General features: G+C 38.1%; 1 protein-coding gene across 1 annotated transcript; it reads left to right on the top strand.

Moving 5' to 3' along the window:
* Nucleotides 1-22,435: 22,435 nt before the first annotated feature.
* Nucleotides 22,436-22,822, top strand: LOC142172575 (uncharacterized). Its single transcript, XM_075236226.1, has one exon. It carries the CDS (start codon nucleotides 22,436-22,438, stop codon nucleotides 22,820-22,822), a length of 387 nt encoding a protein of 128 aa, XP_075092327.1.
* Nucleotides 22,823-25,581: the final 2,759 nt, after the last annotated feature.

The following is a 25,581-nucleotide window of genomic DNA, read 5'->3' as shown; positions in this document are numbered from 1 at the left end:
ACCCAACATGGAGAATTCAACCTCAAAGAATATCATTATAATACTTGAGATATATTCAGACAAGAGTCGGGGTAGTTAAAAGTACTGTATGAGTGTTACGGGGATAAAAGAAAGGGCCACTAGGAAGGCAGTCAAAATATCAGTTCAGAAGCAACCATACAAGCACAAGGGCATGGAAGTAAGCAATTACGGATGATTATAGGCAAGTAAGGACATAAAAAAAAGTCCGTAATAAGCTCATAGCTTTACGAGAGTCAAGGGTTCTCCCTAAATACTACAACGAAATACTAGCCGAGGAGATAAAAAAGAAGGCTTCAACCAAATCACAACGACCTAAAGAGGAAATGGTTGTGTAACAACAATCTTGTAACAACATTGTAAGCATTCCAAAGGAAAATGGCACCAACCGTGGATAATGAATGAGAAGTAATAACTAAAAGTAATATTCGAGATCATATGAGTTGTATAAAAACTCTAGCAAGTGTGGGCACTAAGATAAGCTAAGTATGGATGCAACGAGATGGCAAAAAGACCAAGAAAAATAATAGCTTACATTGAAAGAAAGCTAAGATGGAACAAAAGAATTATTTGATCAATGAACCAGAGTTAGTACGTTATGGATACACTCAAGATTTTGGAACATTATCCACGCAGCATGTTTGTTGACAATCATACAGCCATAGAAGACTCCGGTATAAGTTAAAAGAGAGAATTAAGCCTAGGGCATAAACAAAGGATTGAATTATTTGAAGATTGTATCATGGATAGTCCATAACGCCCATGAAAGGCTAAAGTAATAACTGATACCATGAGCCACAGATCAGAAGATAGCTTAAGCCTACGTAAAGGCTGATCAGAAGAAAGGGGAAACTAAAGAATTACATCACCTAAGTAAATCAGAAGTCTGATTATTGGATCTAGAAAAATTATAGGAGTTGTGCTGGAGAGCATGACAGAATCACTCTTAATATCAGATGTTCAAGAGAAATAACACAACAACCATAATCTATAATGGCTCTATAAGGAAGCTAGTTAGAAAAAGTATCAGCCTTATAAGAAGTCAGTACGAAGTTCCCACCGGATTGTGTATGTACTAGAGGTGCGAGTATTATAATAGAGCTTCAAGTTACGGACGTGAATTACACCTGGGTGGAAGGGAGGTCATAAAAAAGATAGAAGATATGATGCGAGATTTTAAGGTAAGTAAGGTAAAGGTGAACAACGTACGAGATACTTAAAGGCAGAAGATCGTGAGTAGTCCATACTTTGGATAGAAGGCTATAAGCACGGGGATCCAATAATCGAGAATGAGTGGCATGTCTTCCAGCCTATGATTTCTAAGTACTGGGAGATCTAGTTAAGAGAATAGAGAAAAGTTGGAGGCTATGTGATATCTCGCTTGACGTTCCAGAATAACATAAGGAAATCTATGGTGCAAGCAAGTTGGAGGGAAGTTTATAAATGGATATGTATAGGTCGCAAGCTAAAGTATGGTAGAGCGATAAAGTTTTAAGGAAACATGAGTAAGGATGAGGAAAGACAAGTGAAAAGGTGACGAGAATGGATAAGTCATTAGGATTTAAGCCATAGGAGCAAAGTATTACGTAAGAAGTTTCAAGTTATTAGTGATATATTGTAGATCAATATTAAGGTGAATCAATAATAGATGGACAAAAGTCACAAAGTATGAGATGAGATTGGACCATTATTCTAAAAATGAGCAGTAATGAGGAAGCATAAAAGGACTTAAATTTATACATATGGGATAAGCAACGAGAGTAAGCTAGGATTTGATAACAGACCTCAGAAACGATAAATTAAACTAAGAATTATGGCAGTAAATTCATACGGATAGCTAAACGGACCTATGCGATGAGATATAGCAATATTCATGAATTCAACAAAGTACCCAGCGAACAACTTCAGTATACTGATAGATGCCCAAAGGAACATCTTATCAAGATCTACGTATGAAACCTAGATATTGGACACACTTACAAGGTCAAAATTGTATAGGCTACATGATGAAAGGTATAAATAGTTACGAGATTGGAAGGATTCCGACTACAAGTTGTGGTGAGAGAAGGAGGCCTAAGGGGGGAGTGACCTGAACTTTGGATTTATTCACAGAACAACTGCCTAAATGGCAAGGAAAGTATTAAGGTATTCACAAGAGCTATAAGTTATGAAAATGATAAGAGCATCAGTCAACATTCGAGGACGAATGTTCCAAAGGGGGGGGGGGATGATGTTACGCCCCGCAATATTACGTCGATATTTCGTTCGGCAGTATTATATTACGACACTGTTACACTTCACAGTAATAAGTTACGACGATGTTGCACCATGCAGTAGTGTACATTGAATTTGTCGTAAGGTAATTGACATCAGTCCAAGGAAAAGATTATTGGGAGATTATAAGGATTATAAGTAATGAGTAAATTTGTGAAGGTAAGAGGGTAAGTAATATCGAAGAAAACGATTTTTTTCGAAGTTTGGCATGTTGGGATAAAATACGGCTCGAGCTAAAATACTCGGTATTTATGGACCAGTACCATACATGGTACCACATGGACATGATAGTAAGGTGTATAAGGTATGTGAAAACTGAGTAGTATTTTAAGTAAGTGAAAATAATTCTTAATTATGTGGGTAATTGGTTAATTATTCGGTAATGAGACATTACCTAGTTAATTAATAATTAGTGGTTGATTAATTGAAGTCTTTGGATAAGGCAAAGCCAAAAATAAACGTGGCATTTCCCTTTTAGTTTACAAATGACTCATTAGTCATTTATATTACATGTGTCACATTAAAATCTAGTTGGCAAAATAGGAAGTTGTGAGTATGGAAAGACCTATGATTAAAATAGGCTAGTTTCTGCACAAGGTATATCTCTTTAATTATTCAGTGGGAGGAAAGATACATACTTCACTGTTCTCTTGCTTTCATCGTCCTTCTCTCTGTTGGGACATGCCAAAAATATTGCCCCAACAAAAGATGAAAGGAACCCAAGTGCAATTTCTAGTAACTAATGAAATTTTCGAACATTTGATGTTTCAAAGGTTGAAACATGGCGTGCCAACAAAAAAGTTGTCAACCAGACAAACTTATAAACCAGTTGCCATCCAATTAAATATGTTTATAGAAGTAAACAAGCGAACATAATGCTAAGTGGAGCATAATCACACTAATGTAGCTAGTGGACAGTGACAGGATACCTTGCTGAAGTAACTAGCCAACAAAGTACTATGTGCGTGCTCAGGTTCCAATAATGAGAATAGCAGGTTCATTAGTTGACATCCAAAATGAGAAAGACAATTCAAATAAACAATATTCAAATGCTCCAATATGTAAATTTTGGCACTGACATAGTTGCTTTGAGACTTGCAACCCTAGCAAGTGAAATCAATTTGCTCATTCCTAATCAATCACGTGTTTGGTCATAATTAACTCGTGTTAGAGGGATTATCAAGAGAATCGACTCAGGTATGTTAAGGCTATCCCTTCTTTCTTTTAGCATGATCCATATGATACGAACGAAACGTGCAAATGCACAAATTCCATGAATGACTCTATTCATAGAAGTATTAGAGAAATCTATGTTATTGAATTTCCGTGTCTCATAATATTATATCATCTATTCATGGGTCTCAGAAAAATATGAAAGTTGAAAAGAGTTTACTTTATGATATTACTCAAAGGCAAAATGGTTTTATGAAGCTTCGAAAGATTTTATTAACGTACTTTTCATGCATTGCATTCATGTGCATTAACCCATGACCAGATGGCGTTATATACGCGTATATATGTATATGGGATATGGGAAAGGTTACGGCGTTATATACTCACCACCACCTGATCAGCTGGTATATGATAATGATGTTGCCTATAGTGGCTGAAATATGATCCAAACGGCGTTATATACGCGTAGATATGTAAATATGATTCAAATGACGTTATATACGCGTATATATGTATGTATATATATGCATATGGGATATGGGAAAGGTTATGGCATTATATACGCACCACCATCTGATCAGCTGGTATACGATGATGATTTTGCCCATAGTGGCCGATATGATATGATGGGATTCCCTCAGAGGCTGATGATGTTATGAAATATGTACCTATGCACGACATGACATTCATACGCATATGCATGACGTTAAAAGTAATTTATGATTTACAAAGTTATTTAGACTTGCAGGTTGAGTCATGTACTCTATATTTCTTCAATGTCTCTGATGTACTTACTTATGTGCCTTACATACTCAGTACATTATTCGTATTGACGTCCCTTTTGCGTGGGGATGCTGCATTTCATGCCTGCAGGTCCCGATAGACAGGTCGAGAGCCCTCCAAGTAGGCTATCAGCTCAGCGGAAGATGTTGGTGCGCTCCATTTGCTTCGGAGTTGCTTGTTTGGTTAGTGTGATTTAGACGTGTATTGTTTGGTATGGCGGGACTCTATCCCGACCTTTATGACATTTATGTATTCTTAGAGGCTTGTAGACATATGTCGTATACGTGAAAGATTGTACGGCCTTGTCGGCCTATGTTTGAGTTTATAAATGATTATATTGGCCTACTAGGCCCGTATGTCACGTGTATATAATAATATAATAAGAAAGATATGCTACGTTGGTACTCGGTTGAGTAAGGTACTGGGTGCCCGTTGCGGCCCATCGGTTTGGGTTGTGACATTTGCAAATGTGGCTAGTGGAACATCTCTATCGTCGCCCGAGGTACATGAACTACGGATGGACTCAATTGCATTGAATAGTCCAAGAACAGTAAATGGCTATGAATTGCCGGAGGATACCAAATCATGGTTCACATATCTGGGTTCTTTAACCGCAAAGCAAATTGAGTGGACTTTCAGTTGGCTCCTGGTTAATGAGGTTATTACATGTCCGCCGAAGTGTGCTTTCTCTTATTGTTGGGTCTTCGGAGTATTCCGCCAACGATGAAAAAAAATATCGATGGCAGTAAGATTTGATAGTGGGTTGCAAGCTGCTGAGGATGAAGGTGAAATGAAAAGGTTGGCCCAGGAAAATGAAGCCCTCCGAGCTCATATCCTAAAGATGAAAATAGCCATCAAAACACCGGTAAGGAGTGAAAGAGATGAAAGTATCATAAGCAACCCAAGGCGAAAGGTACATGATTATGCAGCTGATCTGATAGAGGCTGAGGAAGACTTGGAAAAAGCTCGAGCAAAGTTAGAAAAAGGTGCAGAAGTACAGGCAAGGTTAGCCCACCAATTAAAGCAAAGATATGATAGAGAAGTCACGATTTTAAGGAAAAAGCTGGCCACCCTCGAAAATGAAATGGTTCAACAGACAAAGAACTTCAAAATAAGAGAACACTGTTATGCATTGATTTACCAATTAGAAGAGAGCGTGCAGAAGTTGCAAGACCAAGACAACACTGCCACGCAGGTGCTGGAAGCCCGTGCATAGCAAATGGGATACTTTCTTCAAGAAAAGGGTGTCATTAGAATGAGAATCAAAGAAATAGCCGATTAAGCTGCAATGAAATGCCATGAATGTGAGGGTAGATCTATGTTTTTTGCTTCCGTGATGTCCTTCGCTCGCCAGGTGATGACCGATTTAGAGCTACTCTAGGAAGAGATTGAACGCAGGCTCATGTCGAGACCGACTGATGTTACGCAGGCCCCTAGAATAGCATATGAGGCTCTTATGTATTCTTGATTTTTCGGTTTTTGAGTTTGTATTTTACTTTATCTCAAGTTTGTTTGTCCTTTTGAGTCTGTTTGTTATTTTATTTTGAGTCTGTTTGTTTCCCTTTTTTTTAGTCATTAGTACCTCCAAGTCCTTGTAATAGAAAAAACCAAAAGATTTTTATTAATGGAATTTTTCTTTTCTTTCATTTCAAATTTTATTTTCCTAAACTACATAATGGCCTGATTCAAATGGCGTCATGATACATAGGCAATCCCCATTGGATTCGATCATTTTCATTAAATAAATTGAGTTGAAAAAAAGAGAAGAAAGAAAAATAAAGAAAAGAGTGACAAAATAACAGAGAAAAACAAAGAGTGAAAAATAATAAAAAGAGGAAGAAGAAATCAAGATATGAAAAATGAATGAAAGAAAAGAGCTACAGAATGAGAAAAGAGATAGAAAAAGTCTGGATGAAACATGCAGCCGTTGCAAAAACATTTTAGAAACGTTTAACTGTTCAGGTTCATTGCGTCCCCAATGTGTGATTCCCTATATGTTAAATGTGTCAAACTAACAAGATTGTTATGTGTGTGCAAACAATGATAGGTCTTGTTCAGGTGGTTGGTTTGGACGGTAATCTGGCTCCTCATCCCTACTTTACAAGATCAAAAGGAAGTGTCCCAATGACTTTAGAAAGCAACCTTCGCCTTGTTAGCACTGAGGATAGCCTTGAGCTTCCTATTTCACAACCCGAGTCGACAATTGCCGAAGAGAACAAGAGGTTGTGTCTCCGGGTATTGGAAAAGTGGGATGCCTGGTCCAATGGTAGAGAACCACCAAGTACAATCCCTGGATTTCCCAAGCTGATCCCCAGGACGAGTGGAACCACCAACATCCCCATCCGTATGACCAACCCATTTATTCCATTTGGATACCCTACGATGTCAGCCAACTTTACCAGTATGCCTTCTGAGGTTCGCCTCCATGCACCATTTTAAGGGGTACCTTCAAAGTTGTTCACCGCACCACCTGTCTTCACCGTGGCACAACCAACCGTGCCCAGGCCATGCGTTGATCCCTCAACATTCACCTTCCGGTGCCAGCAATTTCAGCCGGACATAACTTATGTTACTCCAGATTCATACACTCACAGCCATAATATGAGTCCCCAATCGAACAAGAAAGACCTGCAAGGGACCCCGAGCAAGAAGAGATGGCTCGGAAAATGAGAATCTTGGAACAAAACTTAAAAAACATGCAAGGCATGACTGGCCAAAAAAATGTTTCTTATTAAGACTTGTGCATGTTTCCAAATGTTCATCTACCTGCCATCTTTAAGATGCCAAAGTTCGAGAAATATGATGGGCACAGAGACCCAATTGCTCACCTAAAAAGATACTCTAATCAACTACGAGGGGTTGGTGGGAAAGAAGAGTTATTGATGGCCTACTTCAGAGAAATCCTGACAGGAATCGCTTCGGAATGGTATATGGATCAGGAAATCTCCCACTGGAACATACGGGATAATTTATCCCGAGATTTTGTCATACAGTTTAAGTACAATGTCAACGTAGCTCCAGACAGAAACTCCCTGTCTAACTTGAAGAAGAAAATCGCGGAAAGCTTCTGCGAGTATGCTATTAAATGGCACGAGTAGGCCACCAGAGTAAAGCCGCCCATAGATGAGACTGAAATAGTTATAGTCTTCTTGCAGGCCCAAGAAGCCGATTATTTTAAGAATATGATGTCCTCTATGGGCAAACCGTTAGTGGAGGGAATCAAAATCGGGGAAATGGTAGAGAATAGTTTGAAAATTGGTCGGATATTAAGTCATGCTGCTTTGAAAGCTACCTCCCAAGCCATCCAGAATAGGTCAGGGAGTTTGGCTAATCGTAAAAAGAGGGAAGAAGGAGCCATGATGGCTTCAGGTTCAAGAAGGCTCGCCGATCATTTTATCACTCTTACATGCCACCAAGAACCCCCACAACACTACTATCCACACCAAGATGCAGCATATTCCATGGAACCACCTCACTATGCGGTGATGAATGCCCAAGCTTACGCACGACCACAATAGCATTACAATCAAACCCGAGCTCCACTTCCCAGAAATAACCCTCCTTACCAAGCTTCGTATAATCCCCATCCACCAGAAAACACACATCAACACAATCCACGCCCTTGTGAGCCTCCTAGGAGAAACAATTTCATCCCTATTGGTGAATCTTACTCCATCTTGCTTCAAAGGTTGATCCAACTGGGTCTGTTGCAACCTGTACCCCCCAATCGGAAAAACCCTGAATCCCTATAATACCAGGCCGGTACCAGGTGTGCTTACTATTCAGGAGTGAGGGCCATAATACAGAGAATTGTTGGACCCTCAAAAGGGCAGTTGAAAGCTTGATAGAACAAAAATGAGTTGTGCTAAGGGATGAGGAAGTCCCTAACGTGACTAACAATCCATTATTGGCCCACAACAATGGGCCGATCATTGTAATGATTTCTGAAGACAAAGAATTTAATCCAGCATTGAAAGTCATCATTTCCATCGCCGATTCAGAGGCAAGACCCAAAGCGGCGGTGAAACAAGCCAAAACTGAAAAGAAAATCACTTCGGTTCCTCAAGCTATAGAAACAAAGACCGGGGAAACAACTGCTAAGAACGTAATTCTCTATGTTCCTAAGGCCCCAAGAAAAGAACAACTCATCTTGAACACTCCCAAGAAATTAGAGCAAAGAAAGGCTACGCTGAATGTGCCGAAAGGCACCTATGTGGCGCGGGGGTCAGTAATTCCACCAAGGCCGATTGAGCCCGTGGTTATTAGCCGTGCACCACAGAGTCCTATGAGAGATCCCACCGCAATCCCTTGGAATTACAATAGAACAATAGTTACCTACAAGGGGAAAGAGGTCATGGGAAAAGTGAAGAAATAAATCAGTCTGGGAATTACCACAACCCAGAAGAGTTAAAGAAATCCAAGCTAAATAGGGATAAACAGTTGCTGTCTAAGAAACTTGTAAGCAGCGAGGAAGCAGAAGAGTTCTTCAGAAAAATAAAAACTTCAGAATATGCAATAGTTGACCAGCTCTGGAAGACTCCTTCCTAGGTGTCACTCTTATCTCTACTGCTGAGTCCGAATGAACACCAGAAAGTGCTCCTTAAAATGCTAAATAAAGCATACGTCCCAATTGACACTTCTGTTGAACAATTGGAGAGAATGGTCGAATGATTTTTTGAGGTCACTAGGATTTCTTTCAGCCGTGATGATTTGCCTTCAGAGGGAGCTGCCCACAACAAAGTTGTTCACCTGACTGTCAAATGTGAGGGCTATTATGTGAAGAAAGTAATGCTAGATGGTAGTTCTAGGGTTGATATTTTCCCGCTCTCAACACTCTAGAGAATGGAGATTGGAACAGAAAGAATTCGAGCTAACAAACTCTATGTGTGGGATTTTGATGTGGTCAAGAGTGACACAATAGGGGAAATCGATTTGATTTTGACCATTGGCTCTGTGGACCTCGAAGTGACTTTCTAGGTTCTGGACATGGACACCTCATACAATTTCCCCTTGGGAAGACCATGGATTTATGGTGCATGAGCTGTTCTCTCTACTCTCCACCAAATGGTCAAATTTGAATACGATAATCAAGAAATTGTTGTTCATGGGAAGGATGACCAGTCCATCTACAGGGACCCTTCAATCCCGTGTCTCGAAGCTAGGGAAGGAAGCAAGCATATCGTATACCAAGCCTTCAAAATTGTGGTCGCCAACCAATGTGAAGAAGGGGACCCATTACCTCAACTGTGCCTTTTTAATGCCTTGGTCATAGTCGCCACTCAAACAATACAAAGAAAAAAGGTGGGTACTTCCCCAGCCCATTCCATATCTCGCTCGATCATTTGTCAAACCCAAATATGTGTAAGAGAAAGAAGAGGCCTTCACGACCGAAGAGATTGAGGATATTTGTAAAGACATGAAACAAATGATGTACGAGTCTCACATGGTCCAGCTAGGGGAAGGCACGAGCAATGCCAAGGTGTTGTATATGGGACCGGATGCTAAGATTCAGAATTGGAAAGCTACCCTATTCCCCGTCAGATGGGAGTCCTGGTAGTCCAGTCTTGCTATCTCTTCTACATTATGAGTTATTCCAGGGTGTAATTCGAATATTTTTACTTCATTGTCTTTGAGATGTAAACCCTCATTTCTTTAATTTAATGATATTTCATCGTCCATAGATGTCTCCTTTTTCTTTATTTTGATTTTGCTATTTTTCTTATCTTTTTCTTTTCAGTTCTAATAATGCAGACTTAAATAACATGACATGCTTGCGGACTTCATGCACAGATCCTAAAACGCTGTCTAACTGTGAAATAATGAATCAAGAACCAGAATATGACGAAGATGAGGCTTTTACGGAGATAAATCGAGAATTAGAACAATTTGAGAATAAGCCTAAGCCAAACTTCAATGAAACCAAGCCAATTAATTTGGGCAGTTTAGAAGAGGTTCGAGAAACCATGATAAGCATTCATGCCGATGAAAGAACTAGAGATGCCTTGATCCAACTTTTATTTAAATTCAAAGACATGTTTGCATGGTCTTATGATGATATGCCGGGGTTGAACATGGATTTGGTGGTATATAAATTGCCTACTTATCCCGGTTATGCACCCATCCAACAGAAGCAAAGAAAGTTCAAAACCGACATTAGTGATATGATTAAGGAAGAAGTCACCAAACAACTGAAACATGGGGTAGTTCGAGTGGTCCGATACACCATGTGACTGGCTAATGTTGTTCTAGTGCTGAATAAAGACGGAAAAACTCGAGTGTGTGTTAATTACTGGGATATAAACAAAGTAAGCCCCAAAGATAACTTTCTAATACCAAACATCCATATTCTTGTTGACAACTATGCTAAACATGAGATACAGTTTTTCGTGGATTGTTATGCCGGGTATTACTAGGTTCAAATGGATGAAGAAGACACAGAAAAGATGACTTTCACCATACCTTAGGGCACTTACTATTACAAGGTCATGTCGTTTGGTCTGAAAAATGCCGGTGCAACCTACATGAGAGCCATGCTTGCCATCTTCCATGATATGATGCATCAGAAGATTGAAGTGTATGTGGATGATGTGATCATTAGATCCAAAATGCAAGAAGACCATGTGCGAGATCTGAGGAAGTTCTTCGAGCGTCTGCGTAGGTATGACTTGAAATTAAACCCAACTAAATGTGCATTCAGAGTTCCATCTGGGAAACTTCTGGGGTTTACAATCAGTCAGAGGGGTATTGAATTAGATCCAACAAAATTAAAGTCTATTCGGGATTTACCACCTCCGAAAACCAAGAAAGATGTCATGAGTCTGCTAGGAAGATTGAATTTCTTAAGAAGATTTATTGCTCAACTTACTACCACGTGTGAGCCCATATTTAAGTTGTTGAAGAAAGACGCGGGAATCAAATGGAAAGATGAGTGTCAAAAAGCTTTTGATAAAATCAAATAATAACTGTCAAATCCGCCAGTGTTGGTTCTACCCGAGCCAGGAAGACCTCTATTCTTGTACCTGACAGTCTTTGAAAATTCTTTCGATTGCATTATGGGGCAACACGATGTGACTGGGAAGAGATAGCAAGCCATTGACTATCTGAGCAAGGAGTTCACCAGTTATGAAGCCAAATATACCTTGTTGGAAAGAATTTGTTATGCCCTAACTTGGGTTGCCCAGAAGCTCAGACATTATATGTTGGCCTACACAACATATCTCATAACCAGAGTGGATCCTTTGAAGTACATATTCCAAAAACCAATGCCCACGAGAAGGTTAGCAAAATGGCAAATCCTGCTCATCGAGTTCGACATTGTCTATGGCACTCGCACGGTGATGAAAGCTCAAACCTTGGCAGATCATCTAGTGAAAAACCCGATTGATGATTAATACCAACCCTTAAGCACTTATTTCCCAGACGAGGAAGTGAACTCAGTTGAAGTAATTCCAGGGAACACCAATGCTTGGAAAATATTCTTTGATGGAGCTGTAAATGCAAAAGGTGTCGGAGCAATTCAGATTTCACCCACAGGTCAGCACTATCCAGCTACAACCCGACTTCGGTTCTTCTATACAAACAACACTGTCGAGTATGAAACCTGTATCATGGGCATTAATATGGCAGTTGATCTGGATGTAGAGGAATTATTTATCATGGGGGATTCTAATCTGATCATTCGGCAAGCTCAAGGTGAGTGGGAAACTCGGGACATCAAACTCATCCCGTACAAACAACATGTGTAAGATCTTAGCAAATGGTTCAAGTCCGTTGAGTTAAAGTATATTCCTTGATTCCACAATGAGATAGATGATGCATAAGCTACTTTGGCCTTAATGCTGCCATACCCGGGTAATATTCATATTGACCCGCTAGAAATCCAAGTTCGAGAAAGGCATGGTTATTGTAACACAATTGAAATGGAGCCAGATGCTTATCTATGGTATCATAATATCAAAAGGTTTTTGACAACAAAAGAATATCCCGAGCAGGCCATTGGAGATCAAAAGATAACTATCAGAAGGCTTGCAAGCAGTTTCTTTCTGAGCAAAGAGGTCCTATACAAAAGAATTCCAGATCTAAATCTTTTGAGGTGCATGGATGCCCGAGAAACTGAACAGATCATGAATGAATGCATTCGGGGGTATGTGGGCCTCACATGAACGGGTACATCCTTGCAAAGAAAATCCTCTAGGCATGGTATTATTGGATGACCATAGAAAGAGATTTTTAGTTTTATCCGAAAGTGCCATCGGTGCCAGATATACGGTGACCTGATTCATACACCGCCTACAGAGTTACATCCTATGTTAGCACCTTGGTTGTTCGTTTCCTGGGGTATGGATGTTATTAGGCCGATCGAGCCAAAAGCTTCAAATGGGCACAAATTCATCTTGGTTGCGATTGATTATTTCACAAAGTGGGTCGAAGCAGTCACTTTCAAAGCTGTCACCAAGAAAGCAATGGTGGAATTTGTGCATTCCAACATCATTTATCGTTTTGGTACTCCTAAAACTATCATTACGGACAATGTTGCAAATCTGAACAGCCACTTGATGAGGGAGGTATACGAATAATTTAAGATTATGAATCATAATTATACCCCTTATCGGCCCAAAGCTAATGGCGTTGTTGAAGCTGCAAACAAGAATATCAAGAAGATCCTCAGGAAAATGATTCAAGGTTCCAGACAATGGCATGAAAAGTTACCATTTGCATTATTGGGATATTGCACGACCATGCGCACATCAGTCGGGGCCAATCCCTACTTATTAGTTTATGGAACCGAAGCCGTAATACCTACGGAAGTTGAGATTCCCTCTCTTCAGATCATTGATAATGCCGGGATCGAGGATGATGAATGGGTCAAAATCAAGTTGGAACAGTTGACTATGATTGATAAAAAATGGATGACCGCAGTTTGCCACGGGCAGTTGTACCAACAAAGAATGGTCCGTGCCTACAACAAGAAAGTGCGGCCCAGAAAATTTGAAGTAGGCAACTCGTTCTGGGACATATTCTCCCGCATCATGAGGAAGCCAAAGGAAAATCTGCTCCAAATTGGAAAGGTCCATTCATTATAAGAAGAGTGTTACCAAAGGAAGCGTTGTATCTGGGAGACATCGAAAGAAATGACCCCGAGATAGTTGTCAATGCAGATGCGGTCAAAAGGTATTACGTGTGACCCCTTTCCACAGCTTTAACATGCTCCGATTGGGATGATGAAGGCTTTCTTTCTTGCTATCCAAACACCATCGGCCCTTTGCAAACCTGTTGAGCCGGTTTCCTTTCTTTGATTACCTTCTTTGGTACCTGGAAATATCATGAAAAAAATGATTCTGAAGGATACGTAGGCAGCCTCTCTCTGTGGTTTAGTCACACCTAAACAAAAATTCACATTACCCCAAATGTTGAAACTAGGGAAGAAATTATAATGGTTCGGCGATAGTTTCGCCTGAAGTGTTCCAAAGTTGTAATTTAATCCAAATTCTTTTCTACCTAAAATAATTTTCAGGTCCTCCCGATCAATCGATGGAAATATTCAAGAAGTGGAGGATACAGTCACTTGGATCTAATACAACCAAAATAAGAGAAGTAAAATGAGAGAGTCTTATTGGCGAAAACCCTCACGGGCACCGTAAGGCGATGAGGAGTAAAGAAACTAAAATGAGAGAGTCTTGTTAGTGAAAACTTTCAAAGAGAACTATAAGGCAATGGTGAGAAGAGAAATGAGAGAGGTCAGCTGGTGAAAACCTGCAAAGGGTGCCACTAATCGAAAAGAGGATCTTCACAGCCATTGGCATCGACACAGTACTGGGAAACGTTTCTCAGTTTCAACGCAATAGTTGTGATGAATTTCTGAGAGTCGAACGGTTTACATAGATCAGACATCCTATCCAAAGATATGTCATGTTCATTGAAGTCCGCATGTACCCTAGATAAGTCCTTCTTTCCTTTTCCAAAAAGGGATACCTTTTGTCTAAATTCATTGTCCATTCCATTGTTTGTTTTTCTTTGAATCCCTTTTGGTCTAACTCTGTTATGAAACTAAGACAAATAAGGGATGGTAAGATTGAGTTACAGGGTTCTCATTTGATATAAGCTAATATGCAAAAGGCACCTAACCTCGGTAGGGGCATCAAGTCGACCCCGACTGGTCGTAGCGGTTGATGTTTTAAAATCGAAAACTCTCGAACGAAGGAAATAAAATTGAAGTGCCTACAAAGGCAAAAAAATGTTGAAAAGGTTAAGTGCTAAGTAGCTAACCATCTTAGAAAAGTTTGAAGAGCCAAAGGTTCCCCAATGCTCTGAAGTTAAAAATTGAAAGAAAGAAATCAGATTGAAAAGCCCACGAAGGCAAAACAAAATTGGAAAGGTTAAGCCCCGCGTGACCAACCATCATGGCAAGGTTTGGAAAAGACAAAGGTTCTCCGGTACCAGAAATAAAATTGGTCTTCAGGAAACAACCAGTACAGTTAAAAGGTATCATCAAAGAAGCCGGACCGAGATCAAGTGACCGAAACAATCAAGGCTACTGACAAATTATTTTTTGTTTGAAAAACAGGAAATAGGTGCAATCCAAAAGCAACCTTGAACGAAGCAGGTGCGGCCAAAAGAAACCGCGGAGACTAAAATAGCTCTGCAACAACAGCAACCCCCAAAAAACGAAAGTTTTCTCCAAATTCTTTCATGCATTTTACTCATTTTCTTAATAAAAAGAAAAAGAAACTAAAGAAAGTTCCAAATTATGGTAGCATAGGGTCTCCAATCCCTAGCTGCATTTTTCAACATAGGGTCTCTACTCCCTAGTTGATTTTATTTTAGACATAAGGTCTCTACTCCCTATTCTCTTTTCCAACATAGGATCTCCACTCCCTAGTTGATTTTATTTTCCAACATAGGATCTCCACTCTCTAGTTTATTTTATCTTAGACATAGGGTCTCCACTCCCTAGTTTTCTTTTCCAACATAGGGTCTCCACTCCCTAGTTGATTTTATTTTAGACATAGGGTCTCCACTCCCTAGTTTCTTTTTCAACATAGGGTCTCCACTCCCTAGTTGATTTTATTTTAGATATAAGGTCTCCACTCCCTAGTCTCTTTTCCAATATAGGGTCTTCACTCCCTAGTTGAATTTATTTTAAACATAGGATCCCCATTTCCTAGTCTCTTTTCTAACATAGGGTCTCCACTCCCTAGTTGATTTTATTTTAGACATAGGGTCTCCACTCCCTAGTTTCTTTTCCAACATAGGGTCTCCACTCCCTAGTTGATTTTATTTTAGACATAGGGTCTCCACTCCCTAGTCTCTTTCTATTTTAGACATATGGTCTCCACTTCCTAGTCTCTTTTCCAACATAAGGTCTCCACTCCCTAGTTGTTATTTATTTTAGACATAGCGTCTCCACTCCCTAGTCTGTTTTCCAACATAGGGTCTCTACTCCTTAGTTGCTTTCATTTTAGACATAGGGTCTCCACTCCCTAGTCTCCGTTTTCTCAGGGTACACCAACCCCGACCTTTTATTGCTTTCAATAATAGAATAGTGTAGAGTTTTGTTACAAATAAATCACGAAAATTTTCTAGTGAAAATTGGGGCAGAAAAATTTCATTTGTTTGTTTTGTTTTAGGTGTCTTAGCAGGTTTTACCTCGAGGCACAGGGTTTGAGATGACCAAAAGAAGAAGTCTCAATCCAATATAATGAAATGAAAAGAAAAAGAATGAATCCAAAATGCAGAAATAGATGAAAGGATATGGACTGCTCAAGACATAACTGAAGCTACGAGCATTGCATGTCCCATTTCGGTCACAAAAAGCGGAAAAAGAATGAACTAGCACCGGCAGCTAGCAAGTGTCAAGATTCGGATCAAAGTTTGCATGAAGAACCAATCAAGACTCTGGTTCAAGTTTTAGAAGACTCATAGATAGGAATTTTGTAGCTCATATCTGATAGGTTTGTTTAGTTTCTTTTTTATTTTTGATTTTGGTGTAACAAGGAGTTCAGCAAACAGCAACAGCAACAACATCAGTGAAATCACAGCTTCTCGGTGGCCCCAGCTACCAAAATTTTTAGAACTACACTGACCTGATTTATTTATAGCCAAGGATATGTAGGCAACCTCCGAAGCAAGGTTCGGTCAAACTCTTTCAAAATGCTTTCAAATAGAGTGTCAAACGAGCAAAAATTGCTCGTAAATGCTCACTTTATCTTTGCCCGAAAACTCTTCATGTTTCTGAGCAAAGAGTGGCAGCTGTGACCACGTAATTTTTGCCCCACAAAAAATACTCCCACAAAATTCACAAAAAATAGATTTTTTCTAATTGTTTTTGATTTTCATAGAATTTCTAGTAATTTCTTATTAATTATTGTTTGCATTTAGTTGCATTTTGTGCATGTTTAATATTTTAGAAATTATAAAAAATACCATAAAAATATTTAATTCTTCATGCCATAGCATTTTAGATCTTTATTGCATTTAGGATTTAACTACATTAATTAAGTGCATTATCAAAAAAAATACAATAGCCATTTTTTTAACGTTTTTTTAGATTTTAGTCTTGAATGATGAATTTTCTTTTATTAGTTCACATTTTAAATTAATTGATTAGTTAACTATTATAAAATAGGTAAATAGATTGCTTTTACAAAATTAGATTTGAGTTAAGATTTAATTTATTATGGTAATTATTTTGTTTATAATTTAAAAATAAAAAAAAAGGAAAGAAAGAAAGGGGTTTTGTTTAGTCCTATTCCGAATTTGGGGCAAAACAACTTCAGTTGGCCCAATTTGCTCACAATCTCGCCCCAGCTCACATCCCCAATATGGTCCAGCCTCCAAGCACATAAAACGACCCCGTTTTATTACCTTTTAATCCCCACCATCCATCAAGATTCATCCAACTGTCCTGAACTCCCTTACCCTATCCCTTATAAGTGTTGGACAGACCCCCAAACCCTTAAGAACCCCTCACAAACTCATCTCCCTCACCCTCTCTCAAACCCTAGCCGCCCTAGGATCCCCAAACCCATTGACCGATGGCTCACCACCAAACAACCCCAAATCCTCACCCTATAGTCCCCACCTTCCCCTCATCTTACATCTCCGTTCAATTTTACCAAAAACCCTACCAAAATTATTGATTTTTAGATCCAAAATTTCAGAAAAACCCTAATCCGACCTGCTTCGAATTGCTTTGATATTTTTGTACGTTTTGGTTCGAGACTCACATGAATCGAATGCTCTTTACAAAAACAATCGTTTTGGATGAATTTCGTCCCATTTCGAAATATACTGGAGTCCGGTCAACTCGCTTGTTATAGCCATAGTTCATCACTCTTGGTTTAGTGTCAATCACTATCTCCTTTAAGCTTTAAATCAGTGTATCTTTCTTCTCATTTTTCCAATTTTGTTGTTATTTTTCTTTTCTTTTGGATTGATAATTAAGTCTAATCTTAATTGCATTATCAATTAGAATAGTTAATAAATTGATTTAGTTTAATTAAAGTTAGCATTTAGTGAAATATTTGATTATATTTAGAATTCAAAATATGGCATTGTTATTTTGATTTTCGTTTTGGGCCTTTTTTGTGAATCCGGTTTTGGTATTGTCTTGGGCCATTTGGCGATGTCATTTGGCCCAGACCTAAGTAGATATTCTACTTCTAGAAAGTAACAACTGACGATTTTTTCAGTTAAAAAATATTCCCCTCCCTTTTGATATTCTCTTGATTTCAAGCTGACATATTCTCTCACACATCTCCTGATTTTTCTTGCATAAAAGCGCACACAAACTCATAATAAGGCATTCTTGAATCTCTGCATTTCTTCAGAAAAAGAACACTTTTCATTCTACAAAAAAGCTCTCGAGGAAAAACTGAAATTGTTTTCAAATATCAATACATTTGGTTGGTATTTTCTGGGATTTCAAAGGGGTCTCAAGTTACCAGAACTGTTATTTTATTGGTTGAATCTGTTGTCTCTGCTTTGCTGAATTAAATATCATCTTTTCTTCCTTGATTGATTCATTTCAAGGTATTTCTTAACCTTTGATTTGTAGCTTTGTGGAATGATAAAATCATGTCTATTATATAAAGATTGTTGTTGATCTAAGGTTATTTATGCCTCTCTGCTGAAGTTCAATGAGCTGATATGCTTGACCTTGTTATAATCTGTTGGTTCGAACAAAATTTAATTTGATAAAAATATTATGTTCTATTTGTGAATCATGCCTGCTTTGTCTAATGGTCGAAGAGGTTTTAGTCATTGCTTGGCAATTATACAGGTTCGAAGTTGAAAAGTCTTCAACCAGTTAATACCATGGTTACTCTAGTTTAACTTGTGTAACTGTTGTTAAAATGAAAGTAGCTAGCATTGCAAATTTGGAAATCAGGAGTTAATCCTGCGACTAGTGTGTTAACAGACTTTGCTTAGCTTGAATTCGATTCGCTAATTCCTTTACTAACACATGTAGCTTATTTGATATGAGTTGTTAGTTTTCGAGTTTGTTGCTGTAAAATCCAGTTTTGTGTTCTTAGGATAAGAACCTCGTGATCATTGTGGGCTTGGAATTTTCAGAGATTGAAATGAAAGAGTAAGCTGTTGAGCATTGGGTGTATGAGTAGAATTCACTGCTTAGAATTCATTTGTTGCTAAAAATCTGTAAATGATTTCAGAAGAGTTAGTCCTGGGACAATTGTTCATTAAAATAAGATCTCTGTTATGCACATTGATGTAATGTGTTGGTCTTTGACATTGAAACGTTCAAAAGGCAATGTGCAGAATATTGTATGATTAATTTCTAATTTTGTAGTTTGTTTCTTTTATGCAAATCATGCTAAAATATGAATGAAACGTTCTTGCTGGGTTTTGCTAGGCCTGATCCGTAAAACTTTTAGGCCTAGCCTCTAGTCGATTTAGGTAGCTTGATTAATTCAGTAGCTATGGGGATAAGACAACAGATCCAACTCTAGAGTCACATGGACTCTAAACTACATGCACTTCAAGCCCATTTAGAAACCCATGCCTTACTTTGTGGACATGCTGATGCATTGTTCTCTTGGACCGGTGGAAGGATTTAGTTGGGCATGTCAATATGACACCTCTAATAAAGGAAAGGATTTTAATCACTACATGTCATACCGTGCTCAAGCATCTCAAATCTTTAAGCAGATTACGAATTTCCTGATCACCCCCCCCCCCCCCCAACTTATTTAAATTGGCCGTCTTAAATTCACTCTGTCCACAAATAATTTCATCTCCACATGCAATCTCAAACTTTAGGAAATAATTAACTATAAACGCTCGTAGTTTATTTTAGGCGTGTAGTTAAATCATCACGATTATGAGTATGGTTCCCGTGGCATAGTCGTGATACAAAATTCCTCAATTTGAGTGTGCGTTTCACGCGACTCGACCATAACTTCAAATAATAATAAATCAACATATTGTAGATCACGGGTGCGTTTCACGTGACGCGATTAGCAATAAAACAAACGAGTGCACGACATCGCGACTTGTTCAAATAAATCCCATAAATACTAAAAGGGATCGAAATAATTAAAAAGCGGTTTAGAAAGTTAAAAATGCACAGTGAGTTTAAAACATGTAACGAATCAGATAATTAGGCCAATTATTAATAGTTGAGCGACCGTGCTAAAACTACGAAACCGGGAATGCCTAACACTTTCTCCCGGGTTAACATAATTCCTTACTTGGTCTTTTGTGTTCGCTGACCGTAGAAACAGAGTCAAATTTATTCGATTTGGGATTTAAAATAAACCGGTGATCCGGGACACCATAACAATTATCCCAAGTGGCGACTCAAAATTAAATAAATAATCTCATTTCGATTAATGTGACTTTAATTGAAAAACTCTCTATTCCACGGGAAAAGGAGGTGTGCCACCCTCCTCGAACCAATTATTTTTCATTAATCTTCTTCGTATGATCGCCAGTAGACATCACGTCATCGAATCTCCTCCATTAGTAATTGTTAGGATATACTATAAACCATGTGTATTGTTATACTATACTTTATGGAACAATTATTTATTTATTTATTCAATTCAATAAAGTTTTATTTTAAATAGATCATGTATTTGTTTGTGTGTTCATTGTTTATATAGTAGATGATTTAGTGTATAGAGTTTAGGTTATACACAGAAGATTAAATCATCGGTTCTTATAAGTCATAAAGTTTATGTTCACAATCTAATGATGGAATTGGACAAGCCATCGGAACGGTTGTAGCACAAGATTCAATATAATTTATCTTAATTATAGGAATGGTCTAATTCCAACTTCTTGTGCTAGTATATTTTGTATGTATTGAACGGATCAAGTAGAGATAGGTATTTTATACTGACTTGATAAAATAATTTCTCTAGTCTATTCAATGTATGTATACTCTTAATCTTGATATAATTATTATTAGTTGTGTATATCATTTATTGTTTTGATTTATTAAAAGGCGAGATTCTTTCGTGGGTCAATAAGCCTGGTGAGTTGGATAATAATGATATACATTTGCGAAGTAATAATTCGTTGGTAGAATCCATGTCTCGATTTTTTTTGAGATTGATGATACTCCTTTATGAAAACTTATAAGTTTCCATGTGTAAACCCCGCCGGTGGATTTTGTATCCGACACATGAAATAAGTTAAGTGGAAGTCTAAAGGAAGTAATCAATAAATTAAATTGTCAGTAATTTAATTTGATTGGTTAGTATCTGAATCTTAGCATGAGGAGTTAAATAAGGTTTTATGGAAGAATTTCGAAATTGAACTAAGGAGTGCAATTACGAATTTTTAGTGGAATAATTCGAAATTTATTATGGTAGAAATTAATTTCAAATTTCGAAATTAATTCCATAATAGGAAGCCTTATTAATTAAATTATGTAGTCCCTACTGTGCCTGAATAATAGGAAATAAAGAAAACCTTTCCTTAGTGGAAGAAGAAAACCTAACAGGTTTTGGAAAAGTGTTTTGACCTAAAAAATGTAGCTATATATACATGGTATATAGCTGGTCATTTTTTTGACACAGAAAAAAACACACGTTTTTCTTCCTTGAATTTTGCCCACCCGAAGTTCTCTATTTTCCGGTTTTTATTTGGGTAACACAGTAGAAGACTGTGGAAGGTCGCTGAGGTCTTGCAATTCTGGAACTGGAGAAGGGTATCGATTTGCTTTGTTCACGCTTCAAGAGGTAACTCGTATAATCTCCGTATGTGCTAATTGTTTAGTTCACACGTGAATAAGATTCTGTGATTGCTTCCGCTGGGATATATATTCCAAGAATTGGTATCAGAGCCTACTCACGTCTAATTAAATGATTAGGATGAACAATAAAATAAGCATCATGTTAATATGCAAATTTTGAATTACCTGCAAAGATTGGTCTTGAATTCTGTAAAACTGCATTGTTCTTAACATGAATATTTGTTCTGAGTATTATGATTGTTCTGAAAATCATGTCATATTTGCTTATGGTCTATGATATTTGATTAGAATAATCTGAAAATTACATTGTTCCATGAAAAACGCAAAAATCACTATTTGGCCGAAATTAGGCCAGAAAATCAGAGGCCAAATATTGACGGACTCCTATTGACCTGAAACTTGTCAGGTCCATGAGAAACGGCCCAGTGAGCAATTCGGGCATTCAGGGTCATTTAGATGGGTTTTTGGACGTTTTATTGGTTTTCTAAAAAAAATTCAAAACTCTTTTGAGTTGTTTTTAATCCAGTGGTGGTAGAGATCGTTTCCTATGTACTAAAGGGTTAAAATACTAGTGATATAATATTTTACATGTTGACGTATGTCTTCTTCCATATCGGATAAACTCATTATGGATAAACACTAGGGTATACTAGTTGTTGATTACTTGTATTCACTCTCCATCTGAGTATGCATGTTGGTTCAATGGAGCTAGTATATATATATTGAATGTTGATATTCACTTGACTTAAATTAACAGTTTACTCTCCATCTGAGTATGACCTGTCTAAATTCATGGAGTGAATAATCTGTCATTATATGTGTATATTGCAAGAATAGCTTTTTTCCCATCGAAATTTATTGTTCAAGGTGCATAGATTATATATATGTAGTTTGTTTTGAGTTTTAATATTCAAATAAACATGACTGATTTTGATCTATTTAATGAAATTGTCTCCTAGATTAACAATGACTGCTTTCAATCCCTTTACTGCTATTCTTACTCAAAACAAACTTGAGGGTCCGAATTATGTTGATTGGAAACGAAACTTGGACATTGTCCTAATCACTGAAGAGTACAAATTTGTGTTCGATGAGGTGTGTCCAGAAAAATCAGATGATGAACAAAAGGCTTACCAGAAATGGGTCAAGGCTGATGAGATGGCGTGGAGTTACATTCTGGCGTCTATGTCATATGTTCTACAACATCAGCATCAGTCAATGGAGTCTACTTATGACATTATGGAAAATCTCAAAGAAATGTTTGGAGATCAGAATCGTGCGGCTAAGCAGACTGCCAGGAAAGCTCTTTTGAATACCAAAGTGGTTGTTCATCGATTAGGGACCATGTTCTGAAGATGATGAGTCTTCTGAATGAACTGGAGGTCGTTAGAGCTAACATTGATAAGGATACGCAGGTTGAAATGATCTTGCAAACTCTGCCTGACAGTTTTCAGCAGTTTCACCTGAATTATAACATGAACAAAATGGATTTGTCGCTTGCGAAATTGCTGAATGAGCTGCAGTCGGCGAAGACTATTATCAAGCAACAAGCTCCTTCTGTGGCATTGAATTTTGAGACAGGTTCTGCTTCTAAGCCGAGAGGCGGTCAGAAGAAGAAAAACACTCAAAAACCCTCTGTTGGTGGTGCAACTGCTGGTGTGAAGAAGACTAAGGGCAAGTGTTATCACTGCAAGTAGCCTGGGCATCATAAGAAGCAGTGTCCGACTTATCTGGCCAAGCTGCAAAATAAACCAGGTGATTTACATCTACTTGTCGTTGAAACTCTTTTAGCGACTATTTCTACCATGTCATGGTGTGTAGATTCGGGAGCCACTAATCATGTCTGCACTTATTTGCAGGTGTTTCAGGTAAACGGCGGCTAAGTAGAGGAGAAATCAGTGTTTATCAAGCAGATGGTTCGTCAGCCCCAACTTTAGCAATAGAAAATATTAGTATTTCGTTTGGTAGTGGTAGAATTTTAGCTTTAAAAGACACATTATATGTACCTTCCGTTAGAAGGAATTTAATTTCGGTCTATAGCGCTATGAGAGATGGTTATGACATTAATTTTCATGATATTGATAAATGTGGTATTACTCATAATAAACGTTATCTCTCTTCCGCTACATTGATTAATGGTCTTTTTGTTGTTGACTCTATTCCTAAACCGTTACAACCTAAAGAACTGAATTATGTTGATTTACCAAGTAAGAGAAAACGTTCTTCTGAATTGAGTGAAACCTATTTACGGCACTTGCATTTGGGTCATATAAATCTAAACAGAATTTCAAGGTTGGTCAAGGATGGACATTTAAGTTCATTGAAATTGGAGGCACTACCAACTTGTGAATCTTGTTTAGAAGGAAAAATGACAAAACGAAATTTCCCCTTAAAAGGAAATCGAGCAAGCGATAAATTAGAGTTAATTCATTTTGATTTGTGTGGTCCAATGAATGTCCAAGCAAGAGGTGATTTTTGAGTATTTTGTGACTTTCACAGATGATTACTCAAAATATGGATATATTTATTTGTTGCGTCGAAAGTCTGAATGTTTTGAAAAGTTCAAAGAATTCAAGACTGAGACTGAAAAGCGACATAATAAACATATCAAGACACTACGATCTGATCGTGGTGGTGAGTATCTCTCTACGGATTTCATTGGTTATTTATCAGAATGTGGAATTACATCTCAATTATCTGCACCTGGAACTCCACAACAAAATGGTATAGCTAAAAGAAGAAATAGGACTCTTATGGAAATGGTTAGATCAATGATGAGTTATTCCGATTTGCCTTCGTCCTTTTGGGGACATTCCTTAGAAACGACGAATTACGTTCTGAACTTAGTTCCTTCAAAGTTAGTACCTTTGACCCCTACAGAATTGTGGACTGGGGGCAAGCCTAGTCTGCGGCATATTCGAGTTTGGGGTTGTCCGGCATATGTGCTGAAAGAAAAAACGGATAAATTGGAGGCAAGAACGGATGTATGCATGTTTGTAGGTTATCCAAAAGGGACGAAAAATGGTTTATTCTATTGTCCTAAAGAGAAAAAGGTAATTGTTAGCACAAATTCCAAGTTTCTGGAAGGGGACTATTTGATGAACCATGTTCCTAGAAGTAAACTCATTTTACGAGAACTTAGGAAAGGAATGGAAACTCAGTCATCTGAAAAACAAAACGACCATATCCAAACCCCGAAAGTCGATTTTGACATACCATTGCACTTTAGTAGTGGGAGAAATATCAATAGACTTAATGTCCCGCAAGAACAATGCCTGAAGTCATACTACCACAAAGTAGTGGGAGTCATGTTGAGCACACTGCACAACAGGAAGAAGTCGTTGATATCCCCGTGGATAGCATGGAGACTCAGGTTCCTGATGATGATGTAGTTCAACCACAAAATCAAAATGATGTAGTTGCAACTGATGTAGTGCGTAGTCATAGTGGGAGGGAAATAAGACAGCCAATTCGTTATACGCTCTTGGGAGAATCATATGATAGGATCCCTAAGGAGCCTACCTTCGAACCTGTCAATTACAACCAAGCACTACATGATAAGAATGCCGATAAGTGGGTTGCTGCTATGAAATCAGAGATGGAGTCTATGTACTCTAATCAAGTTTGGGATCTTATAGAACCAGCTGATGGGGTTAAACTCATTGGGTGCAAGTGGATCTATAAGAAAAAGAGAGGTGTAGACAGAAAAGTACAAACTTTTAAAGCAAGGCTTGTAGCGAAAGGGTTTTTTCAGAAAGAAGGGATCGATTATGAGGAAACCTTCTCGCCGGTAGCCATGCTTAAGTCTATAAGGATTCTCTTATCCATTTCTGCTCATTATGATTATGAGATTTGGCAAATGGATGTCAAGACAGCTTTCCTTAATGGAAGTCTTGATGAGTGCATCTATATGATGCAACCAGACGGTTTCATATAAAGTGACAAAGAGCACATGTTGTGTAAGCTTAAACGGTCCATTTATGGACTAAAACAGGCATCTAGGGCATGAAACACTTGTTTTGATAAGGCGATTAAAACTTTTGGTTTTGATCAGTGTCTTAACGAATCTTGTGTATACAAAAAATGGGATGGGGACAAGGTGTCATTTTTAA

This window comes from Nicotiana tabacum, chromosome 18, assembly GCF_000715075.1.
Source record: "Nicotiana tabacum cultivar K326 chromosome 18, ASM71507v2, whole genome shotgun sequence".
NCBI classification, from domain to species: Eukaryota; Viridiplantae; Streptophyta; class Magnoliopsida; order Solanales; family Solanaceae; genus Nicotiana; species Nicotiana tabacum.
Note: the sequence above shows the minus strand (reverse complement) of the source record. Positions and strands in the feature narration are given on the sequence as shown.